Source organism: Gymnodraco acuticeps, unplaced genomic scaffold (genome assembly GCF_902827175.1).
Source record: "Gymnodraco acuticeps unplaced genomic scaffold, fGymAcu1.1, whole genome shotgun sequence".
Classification (NCBI taxonomy): Eukaryota; Metazoa; Chordata; class Actinopteri; order Perciformes; family Bathydraconidae; genus Gymnodraco; species Gymnodraco acuticeps.
The window spans coordinates 3754825-3779761 of NW_022990135.1; the positions used below are offsets into that span (position 1 = coordinate 3754825).

The 24937-nt window shown below is 44.0% G+C and overlaps 1 protein-coding gene across 1 annotated transcript in view; it reads left to right on the plus strand.

Annotated features, from left to right (window-relative positions):
* The window catches only part of abcc4 (ATP-binding cassette, sub-family C (CFTR/MRP), member 4), a 33859-nt gene extending 20054 nt beyond the window's left edge, over nucleotides 1-13805 (plus strand). The window contains exons 10-32 of the mRNA XM_034216792.1: nucleotides 283-390; nucleotides 1156-1245; nucleotides 1513-1704; nucleotides 4429-4523; nucleotides 4633-4719; nucleotides 5338-5434; nucleotides 5756-5956; nucleotides 6923-7060; nucleotides 7259-7296; nucleotides 7405-7508; nucleotides 7597-7743; nucleotides 8146-8225; nucleotides 10477-10627; nucleotides 10708-10827; nucleotides 10910-11020; nucleotides 11154-11254; nucleotides 11522-11713; nucleotides 11787-11942; nucleotides 12183-12272; nucleotides 12358-12530; nucleotides 12621-12726; nucleotides 12809-12943; nucleotides 13028-13805. Of these exons, the coding sequence (XP_034072683.1) occupies nucleotides 283-390; nucleotides 1156-1245; nucleotides 1513-1704; nucleotides 4429-4523; nucleotides 4633-4719; nucleotides 5338-5434; nucleotides 5756-5956; nucleotides 6923-7060; nucleotides 7259-7296; nucleotides 7405-7508; nucleotides 7597-7743; nucleotides 8146-8225; nucleotides 10477-10627; nucleotides 10708-10827; nucleotides 10910-11020; nucleotides 11154-11254; nucleotides 11522-11713; nucleotides 11787-11942; nucleotides 12183-12272; nucleotides 12358-12530; nucleotides 12621-12726; nucleotides 12809-12943; nucleotides 13028-13117 (2802 nt within the window). The 3' untranslated portion in view covers nucleotides 13118-13805. The remainder of the gene's footprint in view (nucleotides 1-282; nucleotides 391-1155; nucleotides 1246-1512; nucleotides 1705-4428; nucleotides 4524-4632; nucleotides 4720-5337; nucleotides 5435-5755; nucleotides 5957-6922; nucleotides 7061-7258; nucleotides 7297-7404; nucleotides 7509-7596; nucleotides 7744-8145; nucleotides 8226-10476; nucleotides 10628-10707; nucleotides 10828-10909; nucleotides 11021-11153; nucleotides 11255-11521; nucleotides 11714-11786; nucleotides 11943-12182; nucleotides 12273-12357; nucleotides 12531-12620; nucleotides 12727-12808; nucleotides 12944-13027) is intronic.
* Nucleotides 13806-24937: the final 11132 nt, after the last annotated feature.

A 24937-nucleotide genomic window follows, 5' to 3' on the forward strand; every position in this document is an offset into this window, starting at 1 on the left:
TTCAGAAATGTTACATTTTCTGGCCTTACTGTGGCAATTAATCTAGTTGTTATGAGGCGGAAACACCCGACAACACTCAGCAGCTAGTCTCTGTTTGTTCATGTCATTTACTTGTTAGTTGTCCTCTGCCCCCACTAGATCCGAGTTTAGTTGGACCTAAACACTTCGATAAGAGACTCCTATTAAAAACACCTTGACCTTGTGTTTACGGAATAGTTAGAGATTTGACTAATATCCCTGTGTACTTCGCTCTGACTGTGTTGTGTTCTTTTTACGGTCCAGGAGTTCCTGATGCTGGATGAGATCATAAAGAGCCCCACTGCCCCCCCACAGGAGGAGAAGGAGGACGCCTCGGTGGAGATGCAGGACCTGGTCTGCTACTGGGACAAGGTCGGTTAGCGAACGCTCACTGGTGTACACACTAGCAATGCCCTGAAGCAATTCACTATATCACGCAAATCCAGAAATATGATTTAACCTTCGGCTCTGCTTGGTGAACGCACTCGCAGTATGTGCTTTCTCAGACTGACTGAATAATTCATTAATAATTACATAGATATCAACATAAATACACACATAGACGCCTCCTGGCAGTGAAAACCTTAAATGATCCTTATATACTGTTTGTTTCATTTGTCAGCCATCATTACAATTTGCTGCCTTTACCAATTTTGTTTAAACATAGTGTAAATCCCAAATGTGATATCACGATAATCACCCTTTATGTGTTCAGATGAAATTATTTTTGTCTTGGAGCAGGCATTGTTCAGACAGCCTTTTAATGAAATGTATTTGTGGTGATTCTAGGCAGCTTGACAAAAGATTGGCTTTGTTTTGGATAAACATAGGAAAACACCTCCGACTCACTTTCACTGAAGCTAACTCTGAAAGCCACACCTAGAAACAGGCATGAGAAAATAAACTTGCCGCCTTGGCAACAATAAAACAACAATGTCATCAGATATTTGTTATATTCCAAAAAACCTATGTGATGTTTTGATACATAGTCGTCTCGTACTTTTCCAATGTACTGTAACCCCTGACTTTGAAAAACTCCATTGTTTTATATGTGGGTCAATATAAAGAAGCCCGATATCTTCAGATTAAAGGGTTAGTTGGTGTCTTGTTTGTTTAAATGTGTTTTTGTTGTTGTAGAGTCTGGATGCTCCATCTCTGCAGAACCTCTCCTTCTCTCTGAACTCAAATAAGCTGTTGGCTGTGATTGGACCAGTGGGAGCTGGAAAGGTCAGATACACCTTATCATAAACTTGTAGTGACAAACTCATAACAAAGCTGCTTTGTTGGAATAGTTACAAACGGTAGTCAAGATAAGATAAGATAAGACTTTATTCATCCCGAAGGAAATTGTTGTGCCAGAGTTACAAAATACAACAAACACAGCAGCACAATAATAATACAACTGTACACTAACAGTGCAGTAAAAAGAGCAATTCAATAACTACAGGAAACATAGGCCATAGTTATGGTTCAATGTTTTTTTTGTCCTTCCAGTCCTCTCTGTTGAGCACCATCCTGGGAGAGCTGCCCAACGAAAAGGGTACTCTGAAGGTCAAAGGTCAGCTGACGTACGCCGCCCAGCAGCCCTGGGTGTTCCCCGGAACGATCCGCAGCAACATCCTGTTTGGGAAGGAGCTGGAGCCCCAGAAGTACGAGAGAGTCCTCCGAGCCTGCGCCCTGAAGAGGGTGAGATACGCTTGAATGACTTTATGAATGACTTTGCAGTTCACCTGCGCAGATAGATAAAACACTGACTCATCAAATTCATAAACAATCTGATTGATGTACTACCGCACTCGGACTCACTCTGAGATGTGAGATAACGTCTGTCATGATTTGGTGCTAGAGAAAAAGTGAATGAATGCTCTCTGTATGGGCACTTGACCTTTGTTTTAAGACGGGTCAAAACAATAAATGATACCTAATGATATATACAGGGCTGCACATAACTGGTGCGCAGGTGCGCATGTGCACCTCGGCCAAAAGAAGAGCACCGGGTCATTTGAAAAAAGGCGCATTTGCGTACCAACATTGAGAGAGAGAGGGAGAGAGAGAAGGGAGAAGAGAAAAGAGAGGAGAGAGAAGAGAGAGAGAAAGATATTTGCGAGTTGCATATGAACTCAGGGCCGGCCCGTCGCACTAGCGTTGATTTTCGCCTAGGGCGCCAGATATGTGGAGGCGCTGCGCTGGTAGTTCTGGGAGGGAAAAAAAACATTTTTGACCGTTGGGGCTCATCCTAATTTTCGGCCTTGATGTAACAACATTCATAATTAAGTAAATGTAACACCCTTTTCACCCCGGTTACACGTTTCATTTGCCCTGTACGATGGGCGCTGTAAGTGATGAAAATGGGGGATGTTGGCTTATCTGGCGCCCGCAGCTCACAGCCAAAGTGCGAGGGAGAGAGGGAGGGTGCACCGGTACCGGCGCTGTTGTTATTAGAATCTGGTGCTTGCTGCGGATATAAGAAGATGTTTCTACAATAATGTGGAGGGAGAGTCCAGAGAGAAAGTAGTAGGCCTACATCATCAGCTACCATGTCTGACAGAGAGGAAGACAGTGAGGAGGATAGTCAGGAGGGTAGTGATGACAGCTTGTAGGATTACTGGTCGTGCTAATGTTGTCTTGTGTTCACCTCTGCATGTGTGTTCTGTGTTCACCTCTGTGTGTTCTGTGCCGTGTGTCTGACAAATAAAGACCGGTTTATTTATTTCATTTTAAGGATGAGCACCAAGCAACATCTCCAGGTGCTCCTTTGAGAACCAGGGCAAAGATGATATGTACCTAGAGTTACATATTAGCGAAGGAATGCCCAGTCTCTGAGTCAGTTCATGTCAGCTGCTTTACCAAAAAGAGCAGCTGCATACAAACTGGAACCACAGGCTGACTAGGTGCTCATTCATTCATGCATTCCTTCGTTCATTCCTGGAGCACTGACAGCAGTGACCTGTGGAAAATGATCCTCTGGCAGCAGCGTTATCTTTGTGCCTGCAGGCTAACTGTATTTGAAGGTCAATATGATGCCATTCTACGGCAGAGTCTAAGCTAAAGTTGTATGGATGGTTCCTACTTTTCTCTTGGACTGATTGGACTTGGGACAGACAGACAATGCGATTTATAAGAGAACCGTTTTTGTTGCATTTGTTGAAATTGTCTTTTAAATTCGACAGCCATCAATACAAAAAAAGGCTGTAATAACCCGTCTAAACATTTACCTGCCAGCCGTAAACTCATTGACGTTGACAGCATTGAGCACTGATAGCCACATTGGTCTTGAATGAGAGCTAGTTGGACGGTGTTAGCATAACAACGCTGCAGTGTGCTCCTCTCCCTAAGCTTCCTCTCATCCTCCTGCAGCGGTCATTTGGGGTACTGGTTTTAAAAAAGACCTTTTGCCGGTTTCTGAAGATCAGCCGAGCCACGAGTTTCACTCTGCATAACTACATGACAATGACTTGTAACCTAGAAAAGGAGAGGTCACCCAGGCTGTGTCCAGTAAATGAGTTACTTGTGAGTCCTTTTATCGCTTTTGATTGTACATAATAAAAGGAAATTATCCAAATAAAATAAAAAATGCTACGAAATACATTGTCCCGATGTGACGCAGGATCAGACATTATTGTGTTTGAATGGACATAATGGGACCATATCATATCATGTGCTGCTGACTCACTATGACTCTAAGCAGCTATGTTACTGTCAGGATGTGTAATGATTTAATGATGGGATTAAGAGAGAGCTTGATAATGGAAAAGGATGGATTTGAACTAGAGAAAAAACAAAAACAGTTTGCTGTTGCCTCCTCTAAAAGTGTTGTCATCTGTATCGCACAGCCAGGGAATGTTGGTTTACAAAAAATACCCAAATGTTTTTCACACATCTGCCATGTTTTATTTTGTCTAGAAAATGCAATGGGAAACTTTCTGTCACCATTTCAATCAACAAATTCAAAGTTTTCATATGTCAAGAACAGACAAAACCCAGAGAGATTTAGTTATACATCTATTTATTTATTTGTGTCGATACCGCTAATAATTACACAAATGATGTTTTGTGTGGCCTGCGATGTGCTGAAGACAGATATGTTACTGCACGAAGTGTCGTTGAGAGAAACGAGTGGTGAAGTTGTCATGTTGTTAAATGTACAGCATGTGCTCTCTTTGGCACATGTTCAGACATGTACGGACAACATGGCCAGAGGGTTACACTGTCTCTGCGGTTCCTCCTCTTAGTTGTGCAGCCTCAGGTTATTGTTACAGAGCTGTGTCTGTTGCTCAGCCTTCTCTGCAGTCTCTTCTGTCTTAGTGTTATTTGTTTAATTTCAGAAATGAAAAATAAAGATGTAAAACAAGTTCCCCCTTCTATTGAATTGTTTTTGAGTTCTACATTAATTGTATTGTGTGAATCCAGGACATGGAGCTGCTCCCAGATGGAGACCTGACACTGATCGGGGACAGAGGGGCCACTCTCAGCGGGGGACAGAAAGCTCGGGTCAACCTGGCCAGGTGAGAGGACATACGACACCAGAGGCGATTAACTGCATTTGATGAGATAAATCACTCTTAGAAAAATAGTTATTTATTATACTATTGACTGGGATTGATGTGTTTTCAGGGCTGTGTATCAGGACGCAGACATCTACCTGCTGGATGACCCTCTGAGCGCCGTGGACGCAGAGGTCGGGAGACACCTGTTTGAAAAGTGAGTGATTTGAGAGTAATGTAAAACGTTTCAGGCACGAAGTGTGTGTACGTGCTCTGGTCCGCACATATTAGAGCAGCAGGTTACAGCACAAGGATTGGTCAGACTCCAGTCTCTTTGTATTCAAACTGAAAAATGCGGTGTTCTGGTTAACTCCCCGTGAGAGAGAGCTTCCAGTTAGATCTCAGCAGTAGAAAAAGGTTCATCTGTTTTCAGCATTTTGCTATACAGTTTACACTGAGGGCTATGCATCTCAAGTGAGAGCAGAGAAGTGATTCAGGGAAGAAAAGCTTTCCAGTGTTTTTAAAAGGCCAGACCAGAGGCTAAGGCAGGAAGAGGTGCCACCGCACCTCTTCCTGCCTTAGCCTCTGTCCTCCTGTTACTGTCAGGAGGACAATCGGAGTTGAGACACTGCTTCCTGTTACACTAGTCCGCTCGGATAATACAGTGACATTATGTAACAACTATAATATATATTGGACACACACTAATACAGTAGATCGACTTAAGATTGCTGCTCTGTTATAAGGGGGGTGGGGGGGGCTCTGAACTATCTAGATAAATAGCACTACAGGCTGTCACTACAACTGACTCAAAGTTCACTGTCTGTGTCCTCAGGTGTATCTGCGGTCTGCTGAAGAACAAGCTTCGTATCCTGGTAACCCACCAGCTTCAATACCTGCAGGCAGCCGACCAGATTATCGTCCTCAAGGAGGTCGGTGTCTCTACAGAGCAACATAACATGTGCAGCACTATGTGCAGCATTTACACTCCGATTCACTCTCCAGCACCAAGTGGCAAAAACACACATCTGGGAGAAAAGAGAGCATAAAGTCACGTTGAACATCACTTCTTGTTGAGGTCACTAACAGGAAGCCAGACTGTTTGTGTTTGAAGAAGTCAACACCATTAACTATAAACCTGTCGGAGTGCGTTTACATGGAGAGATAGTGTTTGTGTGTCGGCAGCGCTGATGTAAACACAGTCACAGATGTGCACAGTATCCTAACTGTGTGTGTGTGTGTGTTTGTGTCAGGGTCACATGGTGGCTAAGGGGACGTATGCAGAGCTGCAGCGGTCGGGGGTGGACTTCACCTCCTTGCTGCAGCAAGAGGAAGAGGAGGAGCAGCAGCAGGCTCCTCAGGAAGTGTCTGTGAGGAAGAGAACTCTGTCCCAGAACTCTGCGCTCTCTCAGGCGTCCTCCGTGCTCTCGGTCAAAGACGGAGACCATTTACCGGTTTGTACATCATCTCCCCTATCTGGCAATACTGCGGCATTTGCATGGCAGTGGAACGGCAAAGAAAGCGGCACAAGCTGCCACGCGAGTATTTGCATAGCCGAAATTATACGGACGGGAATCACAGTGTGGGAAATGTGTCTGAATTCAGATATCATCCAATCTATTCCATTTATTCCTGTTCCATTTATTATACACTGAACAAAAATATAAACGCAACACTTTTGTTTTTGCTCCCATTTTTCATGAGATGAACTCAAAGATCTAAAACATTTTCTAAATACACAAAATAACCATTTCTCTCAAATATTGTTCACAAATCTGAAAGAATCTGTGATAGTGAGCTCTTCTCCTTTGCCGAGATAATCCATCCCACCTCACAGGTGTGGCATATCAAGATGCTGATTAGACAGCGTGATTATTGCACAGGTGTGCCCTACCCCTCACACCAGATACTGCCTGGTTTTCGGACCCCCCCCCAGACCCCCCCAATAAAGCAAAACTGCACGTTTCAGAGTGGCCTTTTATTGTGGCCAGCCTAAGGCACACCTGTGCAATAATCATTTTTTCAGATTTGTGAACAATATTTGAGAGAAATGGTTATTTTGTGTATATAGAAAATGTTTTAGATCTTTGAGTTCATCTCATGAAAAATGGGAGCAAAAACAAAAGTGTTGCGTTTATATTTTTGTTTAGTGTAGTATAATACTATTCATTTTAATTTTTTTTTTTAATTAGCTGATGCAAATTCAGCTAATTTAAGATTCAATATTGTATAATACTCCAGAGCCTTGTTAAGTCCAACATAAAAAAAACTATGTTAAAAATCCACAACATGTATTTTATCTGACCAAATATTGTTTTGACAATGTCTTTTTTATCACGTGTGTGTCCGTTAGATACAATAAGTAGTATAAAGCTTTTCTGTGCACTTGTGTTCATTGGTCACGATGTTTGTCCACGCAGGCAGAGGCTGTGCATATGGTAGCAGAGGAGAGTCGCGCTCAGGGAAACATCGGAGCGGGTCTGTACGTGAAGTACATGAGAGCTGGAGCCAGCGCAGTGCTTCTGATCTTCCTCATCCTGGTCAACATTCTGGCTCAGGTATGCAGGGAAGGCCAACGGAGGCACCACCAGGTTGAGGAAAAGTAAAATCCTCTGGTATAGCTGAGTGAGAAAATGTGGAAAAGATTCTATACTATATTCTATACACAAAAAGTGCATTGATCAATGAATGTAAGAGGAATCGGTCCCCTATTGAGAGAAACACTAACCGGCTGCTTGCTCTTTTCCATTTTCTAGGTGGCATACGTTATGCAGGACTGGTGGTTGGCTCATTGGTAACTATGACGATCACTGAGAAGATACCATTTTTTAACTTGCCAGTCATTTCTCAGAGTTCTTTATTTTTGTACAACCTAACTTGTTTTTCCTTTTTGACCAATCAGGGCCGACGAGCAAGGGAAGCTTTTGGTGAATGGCACCGTCATCCAGAACGGAAAAAACGTCACGGTGGAGCTGGACACGACGTTCTACCTGGGCATTTACGGAGGTAACCTCAAAACATGCGTGGTTCTTTACACCGCCACCTTGTGCTCATCGGTAGTTAAACAGAGAATATTTTGCCGGGTGTTTTCCAGGTTTGACGGCGGCCACCATCCTGTTCGGTTTTGTGAGGAACATGGTCATGTTCCACGTGCTGGTGAAGAGCGCACAGGCTCTGCACAACCGCATGTTCAACTGCATACTCAGGACGCCCGTGCGCTTCTTTGACGTCAATCCCATCGGTAAGCAAAAGTTCAACATGACTTTAGCTGCCGTCAGTTGCCAGATTATTGCCCGTCTCAAGGAATATTTACAGGAGCATATCTTTACTAAATATACAAGGGGAAATTACATGAAACAAGAAGTTGCCACGGCCCAAATATAAACTGTATAACGTTGTACGGGCCGCATTGAAACAGGCTTTTTTCCTGTCTTGGCAACAAGTCGTAGCAACAAGTCGTAGCAACAAGTCGTAACACTTAACACAATCCAGCATTAATCTTGTATTCACACAAACACACATTGGTGACAGAGTCTACCGTAAAAGGTGCCACCTCTAACCACATTGATAAACATACTGAAGTGGCGATCAAAGCATGATCTTCTGCTAAGCGGTTTCCATTGTATGTATTTTGTCTCCTCAGGAAGAGTTTTAAACAGGTTTTCAAAGGACATGGGCCAGCTGGATTCTAACATGCCGTGGACTTTGGTGGACTTTATTCAGGTGAAGAGTGGTCTCACGGCAGCGAACATGAGGGGCCGTTTAGTATATCTTTGTACGGGGCTGTACGGTCGAGTTGAATAAACATTGCACGGCTTCCACACAAAGGAAACTATTAGATTAACAGTAACTTGTTTAAGGCAGTAAATGTGGTGGCATTGATGTTCATTTTATAAGCCATTAGTTTTTTTTATGAATTAAGTGGCAAATGTTCCATGAGTGGGACAAGCAAGGGTTAAGTAAGGGCTCATTAGAAACTATGTTGTATAATGTTAATGAGGGACACACATCAGAAGTAAGTGAGATCATCTATTTAAATGAAGAAATAGGTTCCATGTAGTAATGTAAGTCTGTGTATTTAAAAGACTTGTCAGGAATAGGCATTAAATAAGTAGTGAATTAGTGCTGTTGTTTGTGCAGACAGGCAGCAGAGACTGTCACACCGTGTGTTTCATACCTGAAATAGTATCCAGATCTAAAATGCATAGCTTGGCGGAAGGATGTTTTTCTATAAGACAGGGGGTCCGCGGGGTCTTAAAAAGTATTGAAAGTTGATAAATCAATTTAGCAAAAAATAAGGCTATTAAAAAGTATTAAACGGCATTTTCCAAGGTATTACATCTTGTTTTCAATAAGTATATCAATGGTCCAAAGAGGTTGTATTCTACAGTCTGCCTGAATGTAATCATGGCGTAGGTGTGTAGTGTGATTCTGTGTAGTTTATTTATGGCATCCCGTTGAGTTTGACGTCATCTGAACAGGACATCGCACGCTCACTGCTTGATAGCGCGACGGCCCGTTTACGCCGGTTGTTAAACAACATCGTTATGGGGAAATGCAAGTCTGTGTCCAAATGGTTGGAAGATAAGGAGGAAGGACAATCAATACTGTGTATAGTCAATGTGAGGTAAAGTGTGTCGCCAAGGTAACCGGTTAAAACTCAAAGTGGCGATGAGGTCTTAAAATGTATAGAAAGGGTCTTAAAAAAGGTCTTAAAAGGAATTACATTTGACTTCAGGATTCCTGCATATGTAATGTAAGAGATGTGCCCAGAAGTAGATGCTAAACCCAAAGAAAACAGTGACAACTAAGGCTGGAGCCACACGAGGACGATAACGCAAACGGACCGAAATCGTTCCACAGGCACCAGAAACGTGTCCGTTCACACGAGACCGCTCGAAAGCGCTGGAAACGCTGTAGTATATATGCAGGCCTGTAAGTGGCGCTGTAGTTCAGCCACAAAATACACCAAAAGCAGCGAAGAAGACTTCTCGCGGATGCATGCATCGTTGTCATGGTTGCCCTTCTGTTTATTCTCCGCGCTGGATTTAGCAGCAGAGGTGGAGTTTCGCCGGTCAACATGTCCGTTAATGTTTCAATCTTCCGGACAAAATTTGAAAAGTGCCGGTCAAAGGTCGTCTTTGTTATTTATTGAGCTTTAAAACAAATGAATAACGACTCTATATAATAATATAAGAATAATACACGGAGGACGGAGCCTCTCTTTTCCTCCCCCTCTCCTGACAGCCCGTCAGTATCCGTGGTCTCATGCAGCAGCTGATCCAGTAATGAGTGACCCGACAGGAAAAATAAACATATTTATAACTAGTTTAGGTAGTTTGAGAGGTAATTAAAATAGCTAAGGGTGATGATCTAACTTGTAGTGTATGTTTTGTTCCGCTCATCGCTCCATCACAGCGGGCGGAGCTGCAGGTTATCATGCAGAGCTGCGTGTCTCCTCTCCTGTCCGATTAGACTTCACTCGAGTTTATGTCCATATCGATCCAATCTAGCTGGAAGCTCCTGCTGGGTGCGCTGTCCTGCGAGACACCGGGACCTGGCTCGAAACACTGGGGCTATTGCGTCATCGTTAACAGGAAATGATCGTATAGGCGTAAACACGGAGCCGTTTGCCCCCCCCCCCCAGAGCGTTTCGTTTGCAGATCTACCCACCTTGGGACCCGTTATCGTTTTATGCGTTTCCATGTCGGCCTTGTGTGGCCGAACCCGTCTATCTGATAGAGAACTGCAGCAGATACAACCGTTATCGTCCTTATGTGGCTGCAGCCTAAAGCTACGGTAGTTTGTTTTTTCTTCCCTCCTAAGCAAAGAGGGAAATGTCGGGCGAAGGATTGCCTGATTTATTGCCAGAGAGCGGCCTTCTGCATAAACTGGAGATAATGACCAGATCGTCTTTAGGAAATTCTTCAGTCATCAGTTCGTCAAACAGTAACGTGTTTCTTTCTCTGCGCAGGTGTTCCTGCAGATCATCGGGACGATAGCCGTGTCAGTGTCGGTGATCCCCTGGATCCTCATCCCCGTGCTTCCTCTGCTGCTCGTCTTCATCTACCTGCGGCGCTACTTTCTGCAGACTGCCAGGAACATCAAGCGCCTCGAGGCCACCAGTGAGTCTCCCACAATGCAACAGCGTACGTATCACGATGCAGGCCGATCGCTCGTGAAACGTTTATCGTCTGTCCCGCAGCTCGGAGTCCCGTGTTCTCCCACCTGTCGTCGTCCCTGCAGGGCCTGTGGACCATCCGAGCCTTTGGAGCACAGGAGAGGTTCCAGAACATCTTTGACGCCCATCAGGACCTCCACTCAGGTTCTCCACAGCTTCAATGCTTTACATTTCCCCGGAGCCTCGCCAGTGCAGCGCGGATAATGTTTTTCTCCGTGTCTAACAGGGGCCTGGTTCCTGTTCCTCACCACCTCTCGCTGGTTTGCTGTGCGTCTGGACGGCATCTGCGCCATCTTTGTTACTACGGTGACCTTTGCCTGCATTCTGCTCAGAGACCGTGAGGCAGACTTTTGATTCGTAAACATTCATCTCTGGCTTTTGACCACCTCGCAACGAGTGGGAAATGATTAAATAAATAACCATTTATAGACGGAATCAAATCTGTAAAATGTCTGTCCCCCGGTTGTTAGAGCTGGACGCCGGCTCTGTGGGTCTGGCTCTGACGTACTCCGTCACTCTGATGGGCATGTTCCAGTGGGGGGTGAGGCAGAGTGCAGAGGTGGAGAACATGGTAAGCTATTGATAACCAACTTGTAAAGCTTGATATGTTGGCCTCTGCTGACCTGATTTGTGTGTGTTTAGTGCGGGTCATCTTTATATTCTCCCATTTGCCCTTTTTCGGCCAAGTTGAGAAGTAACAGTCCTCGATAGTGTGTTATTGTGAGTGTTGCCTTAAGGTGACGACGGTTACTGTAATACCGAACACTCGGGAACACACTGTTTGATCTTAATGCGTTTTGTTTTAACATGTAGTCAACCAGATCTTTACTGTGTTTAGATGACGTCAGTGGAGAGGGTGGTGGAGTACACCGAGTTGGAGAGCGAGGCACCCTGGGAAACTGAGAAGCGTCCTCCTCCCGATTGGCCCAGCAAAGGCCTGGTGACCTTTGACCGTGTCAGCTTCTCCTACAGCCCAGAGGGCCCGCTGGTGCTGAACAACATGAAGGCAATGTTCAGACCCCAAGAGAAGGTGAGACAGGTTTGAACAGTCCCAGGCTCCGAGACAGTCTACAGGATGTTAAACCTTGTTCTCTGTGTGTCAGGTGGGCATTGTGGGGAGGACGGGCGCCGGGAAGAGCTCTCTGGTGTCGGCTCTGTTCCGCCTGGCCGAGCCTCAGGGGAAGATCTACATAGACGGAGTTCTGACCTCTGAGATCGGCCTCCACGACCTGCGCACCAAGATGTCCATCATCCCTCAGGTGAACATCCAAAAACCTTGGTTGCAGCGGAATTGTCCAGAAATATTTTCCGATCCACTATTTCTTGTCCTCTGTGTGAAACGTCACGGTGTCGAGGAATAGCGGTTTGGAGAATTATAAAGGAGAATCCGACTGCATTTACCCTATCTGACGTATTAACAAACGGATGTTATTGATATGCGTCTACCAATTACATTAAGTCAACTGACTCATAACTTACTTTGACTCCCTTTTCCCCAGGACCCGGTGCTGTTTACAGGCTCCATGAGAAAGAACCTGGACCCCTTCGGCCAGCACTCTGACGAGGACCTGTGGAGGGCTCTGGAGGAGGTCGGTACCCCCCGTCTGTCCTGCAGTTCAGTGAGATCTCACTCTGCTCTGCGCATCAGGCTAACTCCCCCTTTCCCTCCCGCAGGTGCAGCTCAAGTCGGTGGTGGAGGAGCTGCCCAGGAAGCTGGAGACGGTGCTGGCCGAGTCGGGGTCCAACTTCAGCGTGGGCCAGAGGCAGCTGGTGTGTCTGGCCCGGGCCGTCCTCCGACAGAACCGCATCCTGGTCATCGACGAGGCCACGGCCAACGTGGACCCCAGGTACCGCTCGGCAAGATATCGCTTCGCTTATTTTTAAGCTTAAATCGTTCGGTCTACAGATGTCCTTATTGTTACCCTGTCTCTCTACAGGACGGATGAACTGATCCAGAAAACCATTCGGGACAAGTTCAGAGAGTGCACCGTGCTCACCATCGCTCACCGCCTCAACACCATCATAGACAGCGACAGGATCATGGTGAGTCCTTGAGTCACAAACGTCGACAAACGAGCCTCTGTACTGTTATATGATAACTCATTGAGTCTCATTTGGTCCCCAGGTGCTAGATGCAGGGAGAATTCAGGCCTATGATGCACCTTACACGCTGCTTCAAGATCCAGAAGGAATCTTTTGCAAAATGGTGCTGCAGACCGGCAGGCAGGAGGCGGCAGCGTTACTGCAAGCGGCCAAACAGGTGGGTCTCGCCCTCTGCAAACATTTTCCATAAAAGGTACAAAAACGTTTTTCCATCTCACTTTACAAACTCTTTGCTCTTCAGGCATACAACAGCAAAAGCCGTCCTGACGTCGCTAACGGACACGCGGAGACGGCAGATGGTCACTTGGTGATCTTTGAGACAGCGCTGTGAGCTCGTGGAGGGGATTCCTCGGATGTCACAAAGTGCCTGCGCGCTCGCAAATGGCCGACTGAAAGACTTGGTCGCTGTAGCCCGTCGGGAGACGGGACCCTGAGGGGCCCTCCGCTCGCTGTGCCTCAGCCAAATGTACACGTGCACATTTAGCCCACTCAGAGAGTGACAGCTTCAAATACATGGCTATTTATTTACCGTGCTGTACGTTTGCCCTCTGTATGATGATGCCTTGAAGAAGTTGCTTATTTAATATATATATACGGTATATATATATACACACACACACACACACGAGTGCCTTATTTTAAGTTTTCACATGTGACAAGGCCAGTGTCTGATCTATCCGCAGTAGCCTTGTGTCTGTTTGTACATACGGGTAGTATTATTGCACGCCGCTGATCCTTGTCAAATCAAACTCAAAACAAATGTTTCGGCAATCTCGTTACTAATTGTTTTTGTACAATCCTGTTGACATTTCAGTCATCTACACAAGTTTAGAACTGCAGCACATCAATCTTCGGACTTAACAGTTTCCAGGTGAGGACGTATCCAATTCAGAGGACGTGTCCAATTCATTTGTTAGAATGACATTACACTTTTAATTACTTTTTAGTTGGTTTACCAACTTGTCATGAATATGTTTGTAACTTTGTTCTTAAATGCTGAATACAAATTTTACATCTTGCACTGATGTCATTTGGTTCTTTTACACTATTATCTATACATAAACTCATACCTTTACCTTCAGGAAAGAGCTACCATTCCACAACATAGATCTGATATTACAGCCCCTCTATTGTTCACTTGACTGCTGCACATTTAACACAATACTAGTAATTACCATCAGTTTGCTGCACCTTCACTAAGACATCGTTTGTTTGTTTAATTTGCTTCAATCGGCTGTGTAACCATCAGAGGTGGGATGAAATAGTCAGATCTTCTACTTGAGTAAAAGTAGAAGTACCAGAGGAGGAATACTCTTACAGTAAAAGTCCTGCATTCAAAATGTTTCTCAAGTAAAAGTACTAAAGTGTTAGAATCAAAGTATACTAAAAGTAGTCATTGTGCAGATTGGTCCATTTCAGAATAATATATATGATATAATATATATGATATATTTTGAGCTGGTGAAGGTGCAGCTAGTTTGAATGACTTTGTATACTGCAGGGTAGCTTGTGAATTTACTCCAGGTGGATCTAAAGTCTGATTTAACACTTGATTATATTTCACATCATTCATCAAAATCTGTAAAGTAACTAAAGCTATTAAACAAATGTAGTGTATTAAAAGTGCATGATTTAACTCTGAATTGTATTGGAGTAGAAGTACAAAGTAGCATTAATAATATAAATGTACATAGTTACTTTACACAACTTGGTCTTATTTTAAAGCCAACTCTAGACTTTTACAAGACAAAATACCCACTGCAGAATACAAAGCAATGAGGTAGCACTTGCAATACATAATCCTATATGTACTAAAAATTAACATTTACTCTCAACACTCCTGATTGGTAACACGATGCTAAATGTTGTCCTTAAAGTTCACAACAGTGACATAAAAAACAACCTGCAATGCAGACCACTTGTATATGAAAAGGCTTTATTTTGTCAGTAGCATTAATGTCAGTCTACTCTACATAGATCAATTATTCCCCAAATCCCACCCTCTAATAGACTGACGGTGAAGTAACCAAGGCTACTACTACAGTACCTACTTACTTAGCGAGATGTCCAATCTCTCAACATATCCTGACCACTTGGAAACCCAGGTATCTTTGTGTTATCTGGCGTGACTAACTCTAAAAACAGCAACTAAGCAGTCCTACCACGCCGGTTATCACTTTAGTAAGTCAACCCTCAGTCTTTTTGGAACGATGGTGGAGTGTTTGAAACATGTGGGGACTACAGACTGCAGCAGGGACCTGTTGAAGATGTCCGTGAACACCTCTGCCGGCTGAATTGCACACACCCTGAGAACACGGCCATTGTGCATTCTGAAACATACAGTAGGGCGACAATTTAACTAAACTCAATAACTACTGTATTTCAGTCAATATTATTTATTATTTGTACTTCAACTGTGTATTTCCACATTATGCACCTTTATGCCTTTACTCACTCCATTGCGGAGGAACATTCTTACACACCATTTATTTTTACAGTTTCTAAAAACCTAATTCAACAAATAAATGATGATATATTACTATAGGTTATGCTGCTGAGCATGGTTAAGCAAGGTGGGGTTTATAAAGTAATCCAAATAAACCTTTATCAGCTGAAACATTAAAGTGATAAACACATGAATGCATCAATAAATACTAGTACTTGTATATTTTTGTACTTGCCTGACATTATGTAATATTTTTTTACCTCTTTTTTTAAATGTGCCTTTCATTCACAGTGGAAAAGCATGGTTAACGTTGCATTTGTTTGATGAAAAGCCAGGAGTCCATGGTAGCTGTTCTAGGCACAGCTTTATGACAAATTATCAATCAATCGATGTTTATTTATATAGCCCAATATCACAAATGTTACATTTGTCTCAGTGGACTTTACAGTTTGTACAAAATATCAGTATGACAATACGACACCCTCTGTCCTTAGACCCTCACATCGTACAAGGAAAAACTTCCGAAGAAAACCCACAGTTTAAAGGGAAAAATGGGAGAAACCTCAGGGAGAGCAACAGGAGGGATCCCTCTCCCAGGACGGACAGACGTGCAATAGATGCCGTGTGTAAATTGAAAAGATAATACATTTGCAACATAGGTAGTCCAAATGTTTGGAAATGCATGTGTGTATAATAGGAAGATGAATCCACGAGGATATCCATCCAGGACCTATGATCCAGGACCACAGCCACGACTCAAGATCCAGGGCTCGCGATCCAGGACAGAGGAGCGCAGGATCATCCATGACTCCGGATCCCAGCGTATATAGACACCAAAAAGAAAGAAATTTGGGGATGCTGGGTTAATCGGAACATGAGAGTACACAGGTATAGACAGAGAGAAGGAAGAAGTAAGATGTCCCCCGACAAACTAAGCCTATATCAGCAAAACTAGGGGCTGAATCTAATCAGCCCTAACTATAAGCTTTATCAAAAAGGAAGGTCTTAAGCGCACTCTTAAAAACGGATAGGGTGTCTGCCGCCCGAACACAAACTGGAAGCTGATTCCACAAATGTGGAGCTTGATAAGAAAAGGCTCTGGCTCCCATTGTACTTTTAGAGACTCTAGGAACAACCAACAACCCTGCATTCTTGGAACGCAATGCCCTAGTAGGACAGTAGGGTATAATGAGTTCTTTAAGGTAAGATGGCGCCTGCCCATTAAGGGCTTTGTAGGCGAGAAGAAGAATTTTAAATTCTATCCTGTGTTCTATAGGGAGCCAGTGTAAGGCAGCCAGAACAGGAGTAATGTGGTCCCTTTTCCTAACTCTGGTTAGTACACGAGCCGCAGCATTTTGAATCAGCTGAAGCGACTTGACTGACTTCTTGGTACACCCTGATAATAAAGAGTTACAATAATCCAGCCTTGAAGTAACAAATGCATGGACTAGTTTCTCTGCATCGTTTTGAGGCAAGATATGCCTGATTTTTGCAATGTTACGTAGATGGAAGTAGGCGGTCCTTGAAATTGATTTTATGTGGGCGTTAAAGGATAAATCCTGATCAAATATAACACCAAGATTCCTTACAGTCTCACTGGAGGCCAAATTAATGCCATCCATAGTTAGTATATCCTTAGATAATTTGTTTCGTAGATTCTTCGGGCCAAGTACAATAACTTCAGTTTTGGTCGTGTTTAACATCAAAAAGTTTAAGGTCATCCACGTTTTTAAGTCCTTGAGGCAGTCTTGAATTTTATTTAGATGATTCATTTCATCAGGCTTGATTGATAAATATAGTTGAGTATCATCCGCATAACAATGAAAATTTACAGAATGATTCCTTATAATATTGCCTAACGGAAGCATATATAATGTGAATAAAATAGGTCTGAGCACTGAGCCCTGTGGTTACTCCATGGCTAACTTTGGTTTGCGTAGAAGATTCATCATTGACACGTACAAACTGAGAGCGTTCAGATAGATAGGACCTAAACCAGCCTAAAGCAGTTCCCTGTATGCCAACTAAGTGCTCTAGTCTTTGCAATAGGATATCATGGTCGATAGTATCAAATGCAGCACTGAGATCGAGCAAAACAAGAATAGAGACACGTCCCTTGTCAGAGGCTATTAGAATGTCATTTGTGACTTTAACCAGAGCTGTCTCTGTGCTATGATGTGTTCTAAAGCCAGACTGAAAAGCTTCAAATAAATCATTGTTTTTTAAGTAATCACACAACTGTTTTGCGACCGCTTTCTCAAGAATTTTTGAGAGGAACGGAAGATTAGAAATAGGTCTATAGTTGGCTAAAACCTCTGGATCGAGGTTGTGCTTTTTAAGAAGCGGTTTTATCACTGCTACTTTGAATGATTGTGGAACATAGCCTGATAATAAAGACATATTCATAATATTTAATAAAGAAGTGCTAATTAATGGAAAAACTTCCTTCAACAGCTTAGTTGGAATTGGGTCTAACATGCACGTTGATGGTTTAGAAGAGAGAATCATTGAATTTAATTGTTCAAGGTTTATGGCTGAAAAGCATTCTAGTTTACTATCTAGTGTAATATTAGAACTTACGTTTCCGGGAGCTGTTGATAACACTATACTGGTCAAAGGCAAGAGGTCATTAATTTTGTTTCTAAGAGTAACAATTTTATTGTTAAAAAAGCACATAAAATCATTACTACTGAGTGCTATGGGAATAGAAGGCTCAATCGAGCTGTGGCTCTCTGTCAGCCTGGCTACAGTGCTGAAAAACATCTTGCATTATTCTTATTCTCATCTATTAATGAAGAGTAGTAGGCTGCTCTCGCTTTACGCAGTGCTTTCTTATATTCATTGAGAGTAATATGCCAAATTAAACGAGATTCTTCAAGTTTAGTGGAACGCCATATCCTTTCAAGTTGTCTCGACTTTTGCTTTATTTTGCGGGTTTCGGCATTATGCCATGGAGCTAATCTATGTTGTTTTATTTTCTTCTTTTTCAAAGGAGCAACAGAGTCTAATTTTATTCGCAGCGCATCTGTAGCACTATCAACAACGTGATCAATTTGGGGTGGTATACATTTTGTATAAGTTTCCTCCCTTACATGCAGACATGCTATCGAGTTAAGTATTGGTGGAATCTCTTCCTTAAATTTGGCTATAGCACTAACAGATAGGTTTCTGCTGCAGGAGCTTTTGACTAATGCTTTGTAGTCTAGTAACAGTACTTCAAAAGTTACTAAGAAATGGTCGGATAAAGCAGGATTATGCGGTTCGACTAATAGTTGCTCAATTTCAATACCATAAGTCAGAACAAGGTCGAGAGTGTGATTATAGCAGTGGGTTGGTTTATTTACACTCTGACAAAAACCAACAAAATCTAATATAGAGTTAAATGCAACAGTAACGCTATTTTTATCATCGTCAACATGAATATTAAAGTCACCTACGATAATTACTTTATCTGTTTTAAGAACCAAAGTTGATAAAAACTCAGAGAATTCTGATAAGAATTCTGAATAAGGACCTGGTGCACGGTACACTGTAACAAATAAGATTGGCTGCAAAGTTTTCCAGGTCGGATGCGTAAGACTAAAAATGAGGCTTTCAAAGGAGGTATAATTTAATTTTGGTTTAGTATTGATAAGTAAACTTGAGTCAAAGATTGCTGCAACTCCACCTCCTCGGCCCACGCCTCGGGCAATATGAGTATTGATATGGCTGGGTGGAGTGGCCTCATTTATGCTGACATATTCTTCATGTCTCAACCAAGTTTCAGTGAGACAGCATATATCAATATTATAATCTGATATTAAATCATTTACCAATATTGCTTTAGATGCTAGAGATCTTATGTTTCAGAGACCACATTTAATCTTCCTGTTTTGTTGCACTGTAGTAGTTGTTACATTTACTTTTATTAGGTTATTATGTATGACACCTCTATTAGGTTTTACCTTAAATTGTCCTTGGGCAGACACACACACCGCTATGCAATTACTTTCTTTACATTTCCTTTTTGAAACATAGTCTTGGACAGTTGGACAATGACCAATGACTGTCTCAGATCTGATAGCTCAGAGTGATACTACGCTGCTCAGGTAAACTAAGGTTTAAGGTTTGATCCCCATGAGGTGCAGGGATTTTCTGGAGTCCAAGACCCAAAGTGTGGAATTATATTACCAAACGCAACACATATGGGCCAGGGCAAATGGCTGACTGGGATAAAGCACTGCCTTGAAGACTGGAGGTTCTTGATTCAACCCTCTTAACAGAGTTTTTCATTTAAAAATGTTGGTGGCACAATTGTGTGACATACTTACAAGGACAGTTTTTTTCAGTATGACTTATTTTATTTCCTTTTTTACATTTGTATTTGTCACATAATCTGCCAAGCAATCTAATAGCTCAGAGTGATACAACGCTGCTCAGCTGAGCTGAGGTTGTGGGTTCGATCCCCATGAGGTTCTTTGATTTTTGGAAGTTCAACACCCAAAGTGCAGAATTAGATTACCAAACGAAGATTTATTTGCCCAGGTCAAATGGCTCACTGGGATAAAACACTGCCTTGAAGACTGGAGGTTGTGGGTTCAATCTTCTTTATTTGCACTGGTTTTCAGGAAAAACATAAAAATGATGTGAAAAAAGCGTAGAGAAGAGTTTTTCATTTATAAATGTTGGTGGCACAATTGTATGACATACTTACAAGGATAGTTTGATTGGATGCACTGCACAATAACTTGTTCTATTTCCTTGTTTACATTTTCATTGTGACATAATCTACCAAACAACCTGAGACTGTCACAAATGAAACAGCTTAGTGCGATACCACGCTGCTCAGGTGTGCAGGAGTCTTGGGTTAGATCCTCATGAAGTCAATGCATTTTCTAAGTCTAACCATCCAAAGTAGAGAATTAATTTACCAAAGGAGATGCAACAGTCACTAGTCAATTGGCTCAGAGGGATAGAGCACAGACTGTGAGTGTGAAGGTTTTGGGTTTGAAGATTTTCAGGTGCACAATAGTGAACAGGCAATAAACTCTACGAAACTTTAACCTCTCAGGACAGATGGAGCAGAGGGATAGAAGACACGTTAGAAAGCCTGAGGTTGTCTGTTCGAATCCTCGTGAGCTATAGTCATTTTTAAAGTGCTTTACTCAAAATGAAAAAGATAAATGCGCCCGGAGCACAGGTCTTCATGTACATGTGTTGGTGGCCGGATTGGGTCTGTTCTCGGCATTAAGGCACCCGTGCCGAGTTCAGGTCCGCTGCTTAGCATGTATGGGGCTCGAGACTCGGAGTAAATTATAAAAAAATTGTAAAGTTTTTTGAGTACACCCCCCAATGTTTACGGATTCCGCATCCAACGGTACCAAACAACGTGTCATTTGGAAGGTGTTTTTGAAAAATGTCACAAAAATTGTCACATTTGTGAGATTTTCTGCCCAACAGAATTCCCCCACACCTTGACGCTGCGGAAAACACCTTCCAAATGACACGTTGTTTGGTACCATTGGATGCGGAATGCGTAAACATTGGGGGTGTGTGGTCATACACGGGGGAAGGGATACAAATCGGTCCCGAACCTATCCGAGCTTCCTGGCAAAAGTTATTCAAGGAAAACGGGATTTGCCTCAAACTCGGTGGGCATCCATATAGAACCTGGTCTGGGTGATAGCTTAGGCCCCAGCCTATATGTGTGTGAAATGTGGGCCCCGTGGCGATCTGCCTTGTTACTGCAATTGGACTTTGAAAACTTGAAATGGTCATAAGTCGTTCCAACGGGTGGGCACACATACCCCACTTGGTGTGTGCGTTGCCCCCGCCCTCCTGAATGTGCCCACCGAGTGTGAGGCAAATCGGTTGTGCACATTCTGGACAACTCGTTTTCCTTGAATAACTTTTGACAGGAAGCTCGGATGGGTTCGGGACCAATTTTTAGCCCCCCCCCTATTTGAGTACACCCCCCCAATGTTTACGGATTCCGCATCCAACGGTACCAAACAACGTGTCATTTGGAAGATGTTTTTGAAAAATGTCACAAAAATTGTCACATTTGTGAGATTTTCTGCCCAACAGAATTCCCCCACACCTTGACGCTGCGGAAAACACCTTCCAAATGACACGTTGTTTGGTACCATTGGATGCGGAATGCGTAAACATTGGGGGTGTGTGGTCATACACGGGGGAAGGGATACAAATCGGTCCCGAACCTATCCGAGCTTCCTGGCAAAAGTTATTCAAGGAAAACGGGATTTGCCTCAAACTCGGTGGGCATCCATATAGAACCTGGTCTGGGTGATAGCTTAGGCCCCAGCCTATATGTGTGTGAAATGTGGGCCCCGTGGCGGTTTGCCTTGTTACTGCAATTGGACTTTGAAAACTTGAAATGGTCATAAGTCGTTCCAACGGGTGGGCACACATACCCCACTTGGTGTGTGCGTTGCCCCCGCCCTCCTGAATGTGCCCACCGAGTGTGAGGCAAATCGGTTGTGCACATTCTGGACAACTCGTTTTCCTTAAATAACTTTTGACAGGAAGCTCGGATGGGTTCGGGACCAATTTTTAGCCCCCCCCCTATTTGAGTACACCCCCCCAATGTTTACGGATTCCGCATCCAACGGTACCAAACAACGTGTCATTTGGAAGGTGTTTTTGAAAAATGTCACAAAAATTGTCACATTTGTGAGATTTTCTGCCCAACAGAATTCCCCCACACCTTGACGCTGCGGAAAACACCTTCCAAATGACACGTTGTTTGGTACCATTGGATGCGGAATGCGTAAACATTGGGGGGGGTGTGGTCATACACGGGGGAAGGGATACAAATCGGTCCCGAACCTATCCGAGCTTCCTGGCAAAAGTTATTCAAGGAAAACGGGATTTGCCTCAAACTCGGTGGGCATCCATATAGAACCTGGTCTGGGTGATAGCTTAGGCCCCAGCCTATATGTGTGTGAAATGTGGGCCCCGTGGCGGTTTGCCTTGTTACTGCAATTGGACTTTGAAAACTTGAAATGGTCATAAGTCGTTCCAACGGGTGGGCACACATACCCCACTTGGTGTGTGCGTTGCCCCCGCCCTCCTGAATGTGCCCACCGAGTGTGAGGCAAATCGGTTGTGCACATTCTGGACAACTCGTTTTCCTTGAATAACTTTTGACAGGAAGCTCGGATGGGTTCGGGACCAATTTTTAGCCCCCCCCCTATTTGAGTACACCCCCCCAATGTTTACGGATTCCGCATCCAACGGTACCAAACAACGTGTCATTTGGAAGGTGTTTTTGAAAAATGTCACAAAAATTGTCACATTTGTGAGATTTTCTGCCCAACAGAATTCCCCCACACCTTGATGCTGCGGAAAACACCTTCCAAATGACACGTTGTTTGGTACCATTGGATGCGGAATGCGTAAACTTTGGGGGTAGGTGGTCATACACGGGGAGAAGGGCTAAAAATCAGGTCCCGAACCTATCCGAGCTTCCTGGCAAAAGTTATTCAAGGGAAACGGGATTTGCCTCAAACTCGGTGGGCATCCATATAGAACCTGGTCTGGGTGATAGCTTAGGCCCCAGCCTATATGTGTGTGAAATGTGGGCCCCGTGGCGGTTTGCCTTGTTACTGCAATTGGACTTTGAAAACTTGAAATGGTCATAAGTCGTTCCAACGGGTGGGCACACATACCCCACTTGGTGTGTGCGTTGCCCCCGCCCTCCTGAATGTGCCCACCGAGTGTGAGGCAAATCGGTTGTGCACATTCTGGACAACTCGTTTTCCTTAAATAACTTTTGACAGGAAGCTCGGATGGGTTCGGGACCAATTTTTAGCCCCCCCCCTATTTGAGTACCCCCCCCCAATGTTTACGGATTCCGCATCCAACGGTACCAAACAACGTGTCATTTGGAAGATGTTTTTGAAAAATGTCACAAAAATTGTCACATTTGTGAGATTTTCTGCCCAACAGAATTCCCCCACACCTTGATGCTGCGGAAAACACCTTCCAAATGACACGTTGTTTGGTACCATTGGATGCGGAATGCGTAAACTTTGGGGGTAGGTGGTCATACAGGGGAGAAGGGATAAAAATCAGGTCCCGAACCTATCCGAGCTTCCTGGCAAAAGTTATTCAAGGGAAACGGGATTTGCCTCAAACTCGGTGGGCATCCATATAGAACCTGGTCTGGGTGATAGCTTAGGCCCCAGCCTATATGTGTGTGAAATGTGGGCCCCGTGGCGGTTTGCCTTGTTACTGCAATTGGACTTTGAAAACTTGAAATGGTCATAAGTCGTTCCAACGGGTGGGCACACATACCCCACTTGGTGTGTGCGTTGCCCCCGCCCTCCTGAATGTGCCCACCGAGTGTGAGGCAAATCGGTTGTGCACATTCTGGACAACTCGTTTTCCTTAAATAACTTTTGACAGGAAGCTCGGATGGGTTCGGGACCAATTTTTAGCCCCCCCCCTATTTGAGTACACCCCCCCAATGTTTACGGATTCCGCATCCAACGGTACCAAACAACGTGTCATTTGGAAGGTGTTTTTGAAAAATGTCACAAAAATTGTCACATTTGTGAGATTTTCTGCCCAACAGAATTCCCCCACACCTTGACGCTGCGGAAAACACCTTCCAAATGACACGTTGTTTGGTACCATTGGATGCGGAATGCGTAAACATTGGGGGTGTGTGGTCATACACGGGGGAAGGGATACAAATCGGTCCCGAACCTATCCGAGCTTCCTGGCAAAAGTTATTCAAGGAAAACGGGATTTGCCTCAAACTCGGTGGGCATCCATATAGAACCTGGTCTGGGTGATAGCTTAGGCCCCAGCCTATATGTGTGTGAAATGTGGGCCCCGTGGCGGTTTGCCTTGTTACTGCAATTGGACTTTGAAAACTTGAAATGGTCATAAGTCGTTCCAACGGGTGGGCACACATACCCCACTTGGTGTGTGCGTTGCCCCCGCCCTCCTGAATGTGCCCACCGAGTGTGAGGCAAATCGGTTGTGCACATTCTGGACAACTCGTTTTCCTTGAATAACTTTTGACAGGAAGCTCGGATGGGTTCGGGACCAATTTTTAGCCCCCCCCCCTATTTGAGTACACCCCCCCAATGTTTACGGATTCCGCATCCAACGGTACCAAACAACGTGTCATTTGGAAGGTGTTTTTGAAAAATGTCACAAAAATTGTCACATTTGTGAGATTTTCTGCCCAACAGAATTCCCCCACACCTTGATGCTGCGGAAAACACCTTCCAAATGACACGTTGTTTGGTACCATTGGATGCGGAATGCGTAAACTTTGGGGGTAGGTGGTCATACAGGGGAGAAGGGCTAAAAATCAGTCCCGAACCTATCCGAGCTTCCTGGCAAAAGTTATTCAAGGGAAACGGGATTTGCCTCAAACTCGGTGGGCATCCATATAGAACCTGGTCTGGGTGATAGCTTAGGCCCCAGCCTATATGTGTGTGAAATGTGGGCCCCGTGGCGGTTTGCCTTGTTACTGCAATTGGACTTTGAAAACTTGAAATGGTCATAAGTCGTTCCAACGGGTGGGCACACATACCCCACTTGGTGTGTGCGTTGCCCCCGCCCTCCTGAATGTGCCCACCGAGTGTGAGGCAAATCGGTTGTGCACATTCTGGACAACTCGTTTTCCTTGAATAACTTTTGACAGGAAGCTCGGATGGGTTCGGGACCAATTTTTAGCCCCCCCCC